This window comes from Bos taurus, chromosome 7 (genome assembly GCF_002263795.3).
Source record: "Bos taurus isolate L1 Dominette 01449 registration number 42190680 breed Hereford chromosome 7, ARS-UCD2.0, whole genome shotgun sequence".
Taxonomy (NCBI): domain Eukaryota; kingdom Metazoa; phylum Chordata; class Mammalia; order Artiodactyla; family Bovidae; genus Bos; species Bos taurus.
Window position 1 is genome coordinate 102,218,875 of NC_037334.1, and position 13,613 is coordinate 102,232,487.

At 40.0% G+C, this 13,613-nt stretch overlaps 1 protein-coding gene across 22 annotated transcripts in view; it reads left to right on the forward strand.

The window, feature by feature from the left end:
- PPIP5K2 (diphosphoinositol pentakisphosphate kinase 2) overlaps positions 1-6,332 on the forward strand; it is an 82,981-nt gene extending 76,649 nt beyond the window's left edge. For 21 of the 22 annotated variants that reach the window (XM_059888461.1, XM_059888467.1, XM_059888446.1 and 18 more), the window contains 2 exons: positions 1,507-1,632; positions 4,615-6,323. In XM_059888461.1, the coding sequence (XP_059744444.1) occupies positions 1,507-1,632; positions 4,615-4,727 (239 nt within the window). In that variant the 3' untranslated portion in view covers positions 4,728-6,323. Of the gene's footprint in view, positions 1-1,506; positions 1,633-4,614 lie in introns of all 22 variants that reach the window. The other variant, NM_001191152.2, reaches the window with a different exon arrangement.
- The last annotated feature ends 7,281 nt before the right edge of the window (positions 6,333-13,613 follow it).

The following is a 13,613-nucleotide window of genomic DNA, read 5'->3' on the forward strand; positions in this document are numbered from 1 at the left end:
TGTGCGACCCCATAGACAGCAGCCCACCAGGCTCCCCCGTCCCTGGGATTCTCCAGGCAAGAACACCGGAGTGGGTTGCCATTTCCTTCTCCAATGCAAGAAAGTGAAAAGTGAAAGTGAAGTCGCTCAGTCGTGTCCAACTCTTAGCTACCCCATGGACTGCAGCCTACCAGGCTCCTCCGTCCATGGGATTTTCCAGGCAAGAGTACTGGAGTGGGGTGCCATTTAGGGTAAGCATTAAAACTGTTTTGAATTTAGAAGATCTTCAATCAGTGACTTAAAGCTAAAACTAAATGAGAAAATAAATACAGTTAATGCAGTTCATCAAACTGGATAAACCTTAGATTTTATTTAGTTCATTGGTGTTCAGACTATATTCCCAAGAGTTTTAGGAAGTTTCATGAGGAAGAGAAAGAAGCTGAATTATTAGGCCTTCCTTTGATCGACTTTATGTAAGATTTCATTTTAGAGAAGTTTACTGTATTAATGGAGAGACTTAAAGACACCATTCAGGAAATCAACCAGTTGGTGGTCAAGCAAGACTAAAACCCAGGTCTCCTAAAGTGTGTGGCTTTGTTCATTCTCTTTGAATATTAAAGAAAATAGGGTGCCCCTTAGGGCTTCGCAGGTGGCACAGTGGTAAAGAATCTGCCTGCCAATGCAGGAGATGCAAGAGATGCAGGTTCAATATCATCAGGAAGATCTCCTGGAGTGGGAAATAGCAACCCACTCCAGTATTCCTCCTGCCTTACACCAAGGCACTGACCCTCAATTTCAAAATACTAATTGGTTAAGTTAGAGGTTGGAAGTTATAATAGAAGATGTAAGCAGAAAAAAGCTAAGTAATGATGTGCTGCTTTATGAGATATTTTAAGCAACTTTTTTTAATCAGTTCAGTTCAGTCACTCAGTCGTGTCCGACTCTCTGCGACCCCATAGACTGCAGCACGCCAGGCTTCCCTGTTCATCGCCAAATCCCGGAGTTCACTCAAACTCCTGTCCATTGTCACTTGTATATTATTTCACTAGCGACTACTTTGATATTCTGCCAGTGTGAACTTTATATTCATTCCGCGTAGTTATCAACCACTGCAGGCACATTTGCCACGTCTGTTCCACACACTGATTTTTCAGAGACACACTCTTTACTGTGATCAGGCCCTCTTCCAAAAATTGACAAATCTGCCTTTTGTTACCTCTGCCATCATTTGTTTGGGACCCCAAAAGCTCATGCCAGTAGCACCCCCTACTGCAGCCTGTCCTATTCCAGAGGTCTTCATACTTGAGAAATGTACCTACTTGTACTTTTCACACTTTTCAATCTCCCCACCTTAATTAGAAAGAAGAAAGAGTCTTTAACATTTTCTTGCATGAAAATAAATCTCATCTGGGTACTATATTAATAGGAAGACAGTCTGACTCAATTATTCATAATCTGATTAGTTTGAATTTGATAGACTTGCCTCAGAAAATTATTGAATTACTTTGTTTGATTTTTCTTTTTCAGCCTCTTTAACTTCACGTTCCAGTCCAATAATGAGAAGAAAAGTATCTTTAAATACATATACACCTGCAAAGATCCTCCCAACACCACCAGCTAGCATCAAGAGTACTAAAGCAAGCAGCAAACCAGGTTAGGCGTGTGTGTGAATTTGTGGATTCCGTATAGCAGTTAGAGGAGTAGTAATAGCTTGCTTTGTAGGTGTAAAAAATCTGTTTCTAAGTAGGATGATTACAGTCTAGGAATTCTGTTACTGTAGCCTATTGATATGTTTGAGGTATTTTTTCTTTTGTTAATTATCCCCCCTCCCCTAACGTATGTTAAAATATATTTGATACTCACAGTTTTCTAAACTGATTTATGGACTGTCTTCTCTTGTTTTTCTGTTCAGCCAGGATTCTACCTGAATCTTTTTACTATTTCTTATATTTCTTATTTGTTCAGTTCAGTTCAGTCAGTCAGTCGTGTCTGACTCTTTGCGACCCCATGATTCACAGCACGCCAGGCCTCCCTGTCCATCACCATCTCCCGGAGTTCACTCAGACTCACATCCATTAAGTCGGTGATGCCATCCAGCCATCTCATCCTCTGTCATCCCCTTTTCCTCCTGCCCCCAGTGCCTTCCAACATCAGAGTTTTCCAGTGAGTCAACTCTTTGCATCAGGTGGCCAAAGTACTGGAGTTTCAGCTTTAGCATCATTCCTTCCAAAGAAATCCCAGGGCTGATCTCCTTCAGAATGGACTGGTTGGATCTCCTTGCAGTCCAAGGGACTCTCAAGAGTCTTCTCCAACACCACAGTTCAAAAGCATCAATTCTTCGGCACTCAGCTTTCTTCACTCCAACTCTCACATCCATACATGACCACTGGAAAAACCATAGCCTTGACTAAACGGACCTTTGTTGGCAAAGTAATGTCTCTGCTTTTGAATATGCTATCTAGGTTGGTCATAACTTTCCTTCTAAGGAGTAAGCGTCTTTTAATTTCATGGCTGCAGTCACCATCTGTAGTGATTTTGGAGCCCCCAGAAATAAAGTCTGACACTATTTCCCCATCTATTTCCCATGAAGTGATGGGACCAGATGCCATGATCTTCGTTTTCTGAATGTTGAGCTTTAAGCCAACTTTTTCACTCTCCTCTTTCACTTTCATCAAGAGACTTTTTAGCTCCTCTTCACTTTATGCCATAAAGGTGGTGTCATCTGCGTATCTGAGGTTAGTGATATTTCTCCCGGCAATCTTGATTCTTATTTGTTACTATATCTGAAAATAATCTTTATTTTACCTTCATTCTTGAAAGGTAGTTTTGCTGGACAGAGAATCTCTAAAGTTTTTTCTTTCAGCATTTTAAGGATGTTGTCCTACTTTTTTCTCATTCCCCTTGTTTCTGATGAGAAGTCCTTGTTAATTTGAAGACTAGTTCTTATGTATGCAGTGGGATTTCTTTTCTCTGCCAACTTTCAGTGTTTTTGCTCTATCTTTGGGTCTCAGAAGTTTGACTGTGGCATGCTTTGGACTTTTTTTTTTGGTAATAAAATCCTGGTTGATAGTCACTTTTACTTGTCATCTGCATTCTGCTATTAAACCATCCAGTGAATTTTTATTTCAGGTATTCTTTAGTTTTAGGCATTTGTTTTGATTCTTTATAGTCTTTTCCTTCAGAGATTTCCTGTATTTTTATTCATTATACGAATATTTTCCTTTGTTCTTGAGTGTAGTTAAAATAGTTGCTTTAAAATTCCTGTCTATTAGTCAGGTGTGTTCTCAGGATTGATCTCTTATGAACTTACCCATTCCCAAGAAGGAAGTCTTTTTTCATGTTTTTCATATATTGAATAATTTTGGATTGTATTCTAGATCAACTCTGGACTCTGTTGTTTCTCTTATGTTCCTACAAAGAGTGTTGGGTTGTTTGGGGTTTTTTTTTTAAAGCAAAGTATTAACCTTGGCTGAACCTAGATTGTGATACTATGTCCCCCTGACATAACTGACAGCTCACATTTCATTTTACTGGCTTTAGCCTGAACTGGACTTATTTGGAGCTTATTCTGCTGAACTCGTACATTGGATCAGTGTTTACACAAAGAATTGGAATTTCCTACCTGGCTTTCCAGCCACAACTGTTGCCTCAGTACTTGTCTTCTGGTGCTTCATACTGGAAAGACTGAGTTTTATGTTGCAGTTTTAGGCATTCTACATGGTGCACACTGGACCCTGTCCTTAAGCCAAAGCTTTTTTTTTTTCTTTTAAAGGACAGGGAAACTAATTCCATGTTGTTGCCTTCTTCCAAGTATTGATTCTTTTCTAGTATATCACTGCCTTTGTTCCCTCTTCAGTGTCTTCAGATAATTTTTTTTTTTCATGTTTTATTCTGAGCTTATACTTGTTATCTGCAGGAAGATTCATCTGCAGGAGCTTACCCATCCATACAGAAGTGTAACTTGGCTTAGAATAATTTTTTGATAACTCACTGGGGCTTAAGGTTGGTTTGGATATAAAAGGATGATTCCTGAGTCAAGAATGTTTCTAGTTTTCTAATCTTTCAGCTTTTTAGACAGTGGTAAGATAGGTAATACCAAAGAAAATAGATGTTGGTAGGGAAATTGATGAGTTCAGTTTTAAACATGTTAAGTTTATATTTCCTATCCAGTATCTCTATAGAGGTTTCTAGTAGGATATACAGATCTTGAGGTAAGGGAGAAGACCTGGGCCAGAAGTATAAATTTGAAGGCTGTGAGCATAGTCGTAGGACACAACGGAAGCGACTTAGCAGCAGCAGGAGCATAGTCATTGTGGCTTCCTAGGTGGCGCTGGTGGTAAAGGACCCACCTGCCAATGCAGGAGACGTCAGAGACGCGAGTTCAATCCCTGGGTCAGGAAGATCCCCTGGAGGAGGGCATGGCAATCCACTCCAGTGTTCTTGCCTAGAGAATCCCACAGACAGAGGAGCCTGGTGGTCTGCAGTCCAGGGAGTCACAAAGAAATTAGTTTCCCATGAAGAATGTAGGGAAAAAGAAGTTTTGTGTTATTTGATCTTTTGTTGATTGTTTTTTATTATTTGAAATTGGATTGCTTGTGAAAATCTAAGCCGTAATTTTTCTTTTTTTTTGTATAGCTCCCAGCGGACCTTCTAATACAGCTGTTCCTAATACCTCATCGCGGAAAAAGGGCGTGACTAGCAAAACAGAAATGCACGAACACAAAAAAAATACTTCGAAAAAAAAATGAAATCTTCTAAGCAGAAGTTGGAACTCCTTGTAAAAATCACATGTTCAGTAGAAAAAAAAAGGCATGTAATAAACCTTGACTGAAAAATATCAAAGCAAGTAATTTGTGTCTCCTTGTACAGCTCTGTGTTCATTTAAAGATAGATTAAATCAAGAGAATTCTTTGTATATATTCAGGTAAAGAATTTTTGTCATGATCTGGAAATGTTTGAAAACAATGTTTATTAGCATTTTATGAGTAGCAAAACTTACAGTGATAAAGGTCTGTTGTTAATGTGATATTTGCCATGTGCCCGCAGTAAAGAAAAGGAACGTGAAAGCCTACCCGTCTCACACAGAGGTGATGGTTACTGAAGAGTCTGGGAGGTGGTGTCTGTACATTTTCATTTTCACGGGGTTGCATCTTGGCTGTAAAGTCCTGTAGCTTGAAATCTGATGTCTGTACTGGAGACTTCTTAAAAAGCATATCTCCAAAGAGATTTCACTGACCACAGTTTAGAGTAGAAACTTTCTTCCCCCAATTGTTATAATTACATATATGCTGCAATATTTAATCACTGGAGTATTGGCGTATGGGTTATTTTTTCAATCTGTGCTTTGAATTTTTTATTGTTTTATTTAAAATATGTGCATCTGGGGTAACTATACCTTTATGCACATAAATTTGTACATTAATTTGTAGAAAATATTTTCTTTATATATTTCTTCACCATAAGGTGCTTTTGTTCATAAGGAAAATTTTTGTTTCATATATTGGCAAGAAAGACATCTTTAGAGTTTCTGTTTAAGAGATATAGTTGACAAGTTTATAATTGTTAGTTATTTTCAGAATTCTTTTTAGATCTGAAAAACTGAGTTCCAAAATGAACCTCATCAGTGTAAGGAGAATATCTGAATTCTGCTGTCAGTAGATATTATTTGTGGCACCTATTTTTACCATTTCCATTCTTATCTTTAGAATATCAGTTGATCTCACTAAGATAATTTAAAGATTGATCATTTGAAATAAATGCTTATTTCAAATTATTCGATTTTGGAGGGACATTAAGATTATTGTATTGTGATTTCATCTATGATCTGAAAAATATTTATTATCCTTGGTGCTTATTTTCCCCTGATGCACAAATAATTATAAACCAGTTTAAATGACTTAAACTATAAACCAAACAGTACATCTTGGTAAGAATTCATCCATTGCTAGTCAGGTAACTTAAGTTGCTAAAGCTTTAGTTTGAGACTTAGGTTTAGAAAAATTATTGAATTCTTGAATGAATGCATCTATTAAAATTCTTCGTAGAAACTCTCCTAACCTTAAATCATCATATATGAACTGACTTTTAGAAATTAAGCATTTATTACAAGTTCATTTTAAAAGGTACCAGATGCAAAAGTCACAAATACATACAATTATATAAGTTAGTATGTCAGTACTTGACATGAATGTAAATGTATTATGGAGACATGTTTTGTAAACAGTTGAATGTACCCAAGCTTTCTGTATGTGAAAATGTGGTTAATGTGCTCATTGTCGGAGTAAAGAAACTGCTTTTATTTTTTCAGTGGAATTGAATTAAAATATTTTATTTCTGGAATCAGAGGATGACTTAAATGGCAAATTATTTTTTTACTCGTTTCTTTGTCCCTTTACTTTTAGCTTTCAGAGTAGAAAGAATGAAGGAAACTATTTTAGTATTCAACAATGCTCATCTTAGATATTAGATAAAATTTCGTCGTATTAGCCATAGCTGTTGCAATATCTTCCCTAGAAATTAACTAGGAAGTTCAGTACAAGTCACGTTTTCCCATGGTTACACAAGAACTAGGATTTCACTGAAGTCACCGAACTTGGTAATACTGCTGTATAAACAGGACAGTTTTATTTACAAGGATCTTAGATTCATTTTCCAAAACAAACAAAAAGTCTTCATTCAGTGGCAGTTTGACTGAAGCATCTGTTTCTCACTGTTTCTCTCCCTGTAAAGTGTGCTTTTTGTATGTTTTAAATACTAGAAGATATTTCTTCTCACATCCTAATCCTCCAGCCAGCAAAGAGATGGGAAGGCGCAGCCTGAGGTACTGTCTCTTTATCCTGGCATGTTAGTCTCCATAGTGTGTTATTCAATCTTTTCACCCTTAAAAACCATATGTGTGAACTCAGACCCAATTTTTGCCCTTGAAGTCCAGAGCCAGCAAGTCCTGCTGCCATGGTTCTAATGAGTTCTTGCGGTCCACTCTTAACAACCAGCAGATGTTCTGGGGGTGTTCTCGAAGTCCATTCTTCAGTTTTCTTATTTATTCTTATTTTTCTTATTCATTATTTTTCTTATTCATTTTTCTTATTTAGAAGTAGAAGGGAAAAAACATAGTTCTACTTTATTTTTAATCTTGAATATTCTTTCAGTTCAGTTCAGTTGCTCAGTCGTGTCCGACTCTGCGAGCACGCCAGGCCTCCCTGTCCATCACCAACTCCCAGAGTTCACTCAGACTCACGTCCATCGAGTCAGTGATGCCATCCAGCCATCTCATCCTCTGTCGTCCCCTTGTCCTCCTGCCCCCAATCCCTCCCAGCATCAGGGTCTTTTCCAATGAGTCAACTCTTTGCATGAGGTGCCCAAAGTACTGGAGTTTCAGCTTTAGCATCATTCTTAACCACCAGCAAATGTTCTAGGCGTATTGTACAGTCTCGGGTTATGGGGAAGAAGTGTGCTAAATACTTTACATCCTGTTTTCTTTGAGTAGCAAATGGAGGCAGCAGGAGAGCATAAGTGGACAGAGAACGTGTGACATTATACTTTTTATACATATACCTAGAGCATGAGGGCAGTAGATGGCATTATGAGAGAAAAGTGAAGTCTTTGTATACATATACCTAGAGCATGAGGGCGGAGAAGGCAATGGCACCCCACTCCAGTACTCTTGCCTGGAAAATCCCATGGATGGAGGAGCCTGGTAGGCTGCAGTCCATGGGGTCACTGAGTAAGACATGACTGAGTGACTTCACTTTCACTTTTCACTTTTCATGCATTGGAGAAGGAAATGGCAACCCCTTCCAGTGTTCTTGCCTGGAGAATCCCAGGGACGGGGGAGCCTGTTGGACTGCCGTCTGTGGGGTTGCACAGAGTCGGACACGACTGAAGTGACTTAGTTTAGCAGAGCATGAGGACAGTAGATGGCATTATGAGAGAAAAATGAAGTGATAGTTCTTCAAGAACTGTCTTGTTTAGACAAAGAAAGTCTTTTTTTTTTTTTTTTAATTCAGGTCACCCAGATTTTTCTCCAGGTTCTGCTGACTGATCTACCTTATACTTCCACTATTTAATTCCACACCAGTTTGAACAGAGAATTCACTTTTTTGTCTTGTGTAATGCACTTGTGTACAAAGTTCTCAGTCTTCTGCGCTTATCGCGGTTTGCCTTGCACAGAGCATTCGTGACTTTTTGTCAGTTTACCCTTGCCTTACTATCTGGAGAGTGAAGGCTGCTGTCATCCTTGGTCAGGTTGGGCTGACTTCTGTGCGGGCCCAGCAGTGCCCTCTCTGGCCCCTCTCTATTTCTTTGTACCTGCTCTTACCACAAACAGCAGCGTTCTTGCCCATGGGAACAATTTTCACGCTCCTGGAGTCCCTTGTGATATGAGTCTAAGACTAAACTGCTGTCCCTTTGTATGGAGTCCTGGGTATCAAACTATTGCCACGTCAAGTTTTCTTTATATAGGTCAGTTTTTGTGGAAGGTCTAGACACTTCAGAGAATGGAGGGCTATATAAAATGTATATATTTTATACTATATATGAATTATATCGGGATTAAAGATACTTACATTTTCTATAGCCTTTTTGGTCCATATGCTTAGTCATGATTTGAGAGAGAGGTAAGTTAAACATTCTACTTACAGGTTATTGTCAAGTTCTCCTTTTATTTTCTTTGGTTTTTTACTTTTTTCCTGTACCATATGTGGCTATGTTTTCTGTACAATATGTTGCTTATGAACTCAGAATTGTCAGATTTCCATTGTGAGTTTTACCTTGATCTTTATATTTTTATATTATTTTTTTCCTCACTGAATGCTTTTGAAATTCCAGATATTACGAATATGACCTATTTTATTTTGGCTTGCACTTGCCTGATACACCTTTATTTATCATTTTATTTTTGATATTGTGTTGATTGATTTAGGGATTTTATTTTAATATACAGTACTATGTAGTAGATTTTGCTTTGTGATTCTATTTTAGTATCTTATTTCATATATTAGAATAGTCTAGTTGTATTCATTTATATGTAGTGTATCTTTGCTCTTAAGTTATGCTTTCTGGTATTATTGCTTAGTTTATCTTTTTGTAGAGGGATACTTTTCATTGCAAGTAAGAAAAACTTCAAATGAAATAAATTTAAAGTTTAAAGAAGGTACAAAGTTGGTGAGCTCCAGCCACAGTTCTATCAGGTATGTCATCAAGGACCCAGGCTCCCTCCTGGTCTCCTCCGAGTAAACTTTATCCCAGAGCTGTTTTCCTTCGTGTTCACAGGATGGCTGCGTGTTGCCGTGTTCATGTCCAGCACAACAGAAACTGAGGAAGACTCTCCTTCAGCCATGGAACTGTAAGTCTTCTACTTGAGTGTGATTGAGCTGACTTCTTTGGTCATCTGTCCACTTTCTGGATGAATAACATTCACCAGGAGAATTCTCTGACCCTAGAGCAGAGAAGGCAATGGCACCCCACTCCAGTACTCTTGCCTGGAAAATCCTATGGACGGAGGAGCCTGGTAGGCTGCAGTCCATGGGGTCGCAAAGAGTCAGACATGACTAAGCGACTTCACTTTCACTTTTCACTTTCATGCATTGGAGAAGGCAATGGCAACCCACTCCAGTGTTCTTGCCTGGAGAATCCCAGGGATGGGGGAGCCTAGTGGGGTGCTGTCTGTGGGGTCACAAAGAGTTGGACACGACTGAAGCGACTTAGCAGCAGCAGCAGCAGAGCTGGTGATGGGGTCACGCTCCCCCCAAAGCCTCAGCACCACTGATATTTTGGAGCGGGTAATTCACTTTTGGAGGCAGTTACGTGCATTGTAGGATGTTTTGCAGTATTCCTGTGCCAAGCTACAAAAGTGAGACAGTAAGCCAAAATGAAAGTAACAAGTCTTTGTTTAGCATGATACGTGCGAGGCCAAAAAGGAAAGTAGGGCAGTAGAGCTTGCGCCTCACTGTTCCAGCCTCCCACTCGCTGTGGGGTGGCGCTGCGCAAGGGCCAGCCAGACGACGGTAGCACAGGTGGAGGAAACTGCTGAGAGCCTGGAGCAAAAGGTTCCTGCCACTTCATGAACCAAGGGGACCGGAGGAAAGGCTAGGAGTCAGAAACCTGAGTCCACGTGGAGAGAAGTGTCTTGGTCAAGGCCGCCCTTTGAGAGGGTCTCAGTGGAGAGACCTGAAATGTGCCTCAGCCACGGTCTCCTGAGGAGGCCTGGGAATGAGGGTGTCTGGGCAGGAATACAGATACGCCTCTGACCATGCAGGCCCAGAGGGTACTGACTGTCATTCCTTTGGGGAACTGTGTGGGAAGGGCAGCCTTTCCCCATGAATCCTGCCAGGCAAAGCCTTTAGTGGCCTACGATAAGGTCTGAAAGATCACACATAGGACTTGGCCTGGAGCAAGTCACCTCAGCCTGGCCTCTACCCTGAATGCCAGGAGTACCTCTTTGTGAGAGTCAAAAACCTCTCCAGATGGTATCAGATGTCCCCCGGAGGGGCAGAAGCACCTTCAGTTAAGAAATAGTGTCCTAGGGCCCATGACAGCGGGAAGGAAGGATGGATATATGAACACAATTAGGGTTCTGATAGGAAGGAGAGGGGAGGGGATGGGTAATGAATAAGTAATCGATACACACTGTGCACCATCAATTATATTATCCACGTTTGCTGTGGTTTCTTAGCTATAACTTTGAATTATACACTTTTTAGCTGCTATTGACCCCCTGCTATGAGCAATGTCCTGTTAGTATACTTCCTTCTACCTTTTCTCCAGTGCACAGTGTTGGCTGATTGATAAATATTCTTCATGCCTTGTTACATGCTTATCAACTTACATGTTGTATTTTGAACCCCTGGCTAATCAAGATAAAACATTTCACCTTATGTTCTCTCTGCCTTCTCTTAGTTTAGCTCTCAGTCTGTGTTCCTTCTGGTGGGACCTCATTTCTGGAATGTCTTTGTTTTTTTCTCTTTCTTTTCTGAACTCTGTTACTCACATTGCATCTCCTTTGGTGGTTTGGCCAGCTAGTTTCTGATCACCTGTATATCTGGATGAACTTTTCCCTGAATTTTTTGATGTTTGATGGTATGATTGGTCCCATATTTTGTATGCACAGTGAATTCATTTTCTCTGTTGAATGATTTTATCTGCTTTTATCTCCTGTTCCTTTTCTTGGAGTGTTTACATGAGCACCATGCAAGGTCATTCTCATCGATTACTCTTTAAATGAGGTCAGTTTCTTTCCGACTCACCTATTCAGTATTAATTCATATGGTGGATAGGGCACCATTTTGGATTAATAGTTCTTCCTGGTTTACAGTGAAGCTTCTTAGGACAGGACTATGGGTCTGAGAAGCTATTTGAGCCTTCTTTTCTGTCCAGCCAACAGGGATTGGAAACTGCAGAGCTCCTCACCTCAGAATCTTCCCTCCCTTCTGACTCATCTACTCACTGCTGACTGTACGTACGTGGCGTGTCTGTATTTCCTCCTTTGGCTTTGCCATTCCTGTTCCTCTGTGGTACCAGGTAGTATTCAGAAAATCCCCTGCTGCTGGCACTCAGCCCATTTGTGTTTTTTCAGAGCTGGCTTTTTACCTCTCCAGTTATGCCATCTATTTTGGAGTCTTTTGGTCTAGTGATTTTGTGATCTGGAGCTGTAAGCCTCCTCTCCAGGCGTCATCCTGTTTGAGCTTGACTGCGTATGTCATCCATTTCTGATATTTTGTGGTTGAGGTTACACTTAACTTCTAATTGTGTTGAAGACAGTTTATATTTCTGTCTTATGTTTGGGGATAAATTTTTAATTGAGAAATGATTCCTTGATTTTCAAACAGAATCGATTTTTTTCTTGCTACTGTCCTATAACAAGAAGGAAGAGGAGGAGGGAAAGGAGAAGCCCCTGTCATCTCATCACAGTTATACTTTATCAGTGAAGCTGATAATGCCAGTCCTGCCTGCAGTACAGTGTCGGCAGGGTCAAATGAAATACTAATTTCATAAATCATAAAAGGAAGAACAAAACTGAATTCTTGTTCACATTCTTTTGTGGTAGGAGAGTTGTATGTAGTCCAAACAAATGTTGAGCAGGCCTGTTTTCAGGGTATCTCACCATTTTTTTAGTCAAGCATGTTCTGGACAGCTCCTCGTACATCTTTATGGTTACCCTTTGTTGCTGTGGGAGCAGCCTGCCTAGTAACAATCAGATAAACGACCCCCCTTCCCTGCACCACCACACCAAGTCAAGGTTATTCTGGCATCTTTCCCATTTTAAGAATAAGATATTTAAAATAAGGCAATGCAATCCTTCTTAAAAGCAGGTTTAAAAAAATACACAAAGTAATTAATCAGGCCTGCCCTCCCATCCATCCATCTTACCTGTATGTGGTATGAAGGACACAGTTGTATGACCCTGGTGAGATAATGGTTGGGCAGTTTAGATACCTGTTTTCAAGCACTTACAAGCATGTATCTTGATGAGGAAAGTGAGCCACTTCTTTATCATTCTATGTAAGGTGCTTCAGGAGTGCTTGACACACGGAAAGATGTAAAAGGAAAACAAACAAACAGGGTGCCTTCTGAGTGTTTTGCTGCCTTTAAAACCCACAGGCTAGTCAATGCTGAATAGAAAGCTCAGTGATTTTATAAAGGTAGATAAATGAATGGACAAATGAGAAAAGGTGAGAGAGAGGTGAGGCAGAAAATAGAAGAACACAGGTCCTACTTTGATTAAAAAGCATTATTGCTGATGTAAATTGGAAACCAAATAATTTAAAACTCTTTTATTAAAACACAGAAATGCTAGTTTGTCCTGTAATGTCTAGCACAGGACTCATGACAATGATATGAGACACAAGAGTCTCGAATGTTACACCACCACAACTTTCTATTACCAATTCTTCACTGGTCATTAAGAAATTGTTTTGAAAGTCCCTTATGCCATCCCAATGGAATAGATGGAAAAGCCACAAAGAGAGAATAAACCACACAGTAGTACCCATGTTGGAAGAAAACAGTGTCTGCTCCACCCGTGGGAAATGCAGTCACTTCAAAAATGTGAAGATTGAAAGAATCACAGCTCAAGGGAAGCACCGGTCCATTCGGAAATCCTGTATGAAATGTTCAATGTCCAGATTGGAATCCGGTGACTGAAATGCCCTCATGTGATCTTTCCGCAGGCTGGGCAAGAGGATAGAGTGCCGAATAGCCAGATGCTTTAATTCCATTTTTAGCAATGAAGTTTGTGCATGTGAAACATGCATGTGGAACCACCTGGTTAGAAGGTTTTTTCCAACACTGTCAAAGCCTCTTCAGGAACAAAGCAAAGTCACCGCTCCGAAAAGTAAATAAGAGACTGGGAGAAAGGAGACCAGGTTTGGCCTCCTATGTCTGCTACTGACTGGGAGACTGCGATGCGCCGTACTTTGCTGAACCTCAGATTCTTCATCTCTGCATGCAGAGGGCTTGCCTGAGGCCCTTTCTTCTAAAACTTTGTATGAACTTGCTTTAGTATGAACTTGCTTTACCTTCCCTTCAACTTTAGTACCTTAACTATTCCCTCTAATATCACTGGCTCCCTCTTCTTTTATCATAGTTAACAAGTGTTTTTGTGAACCCTTATTTAGTTAGATAGCATAACTCAAAAA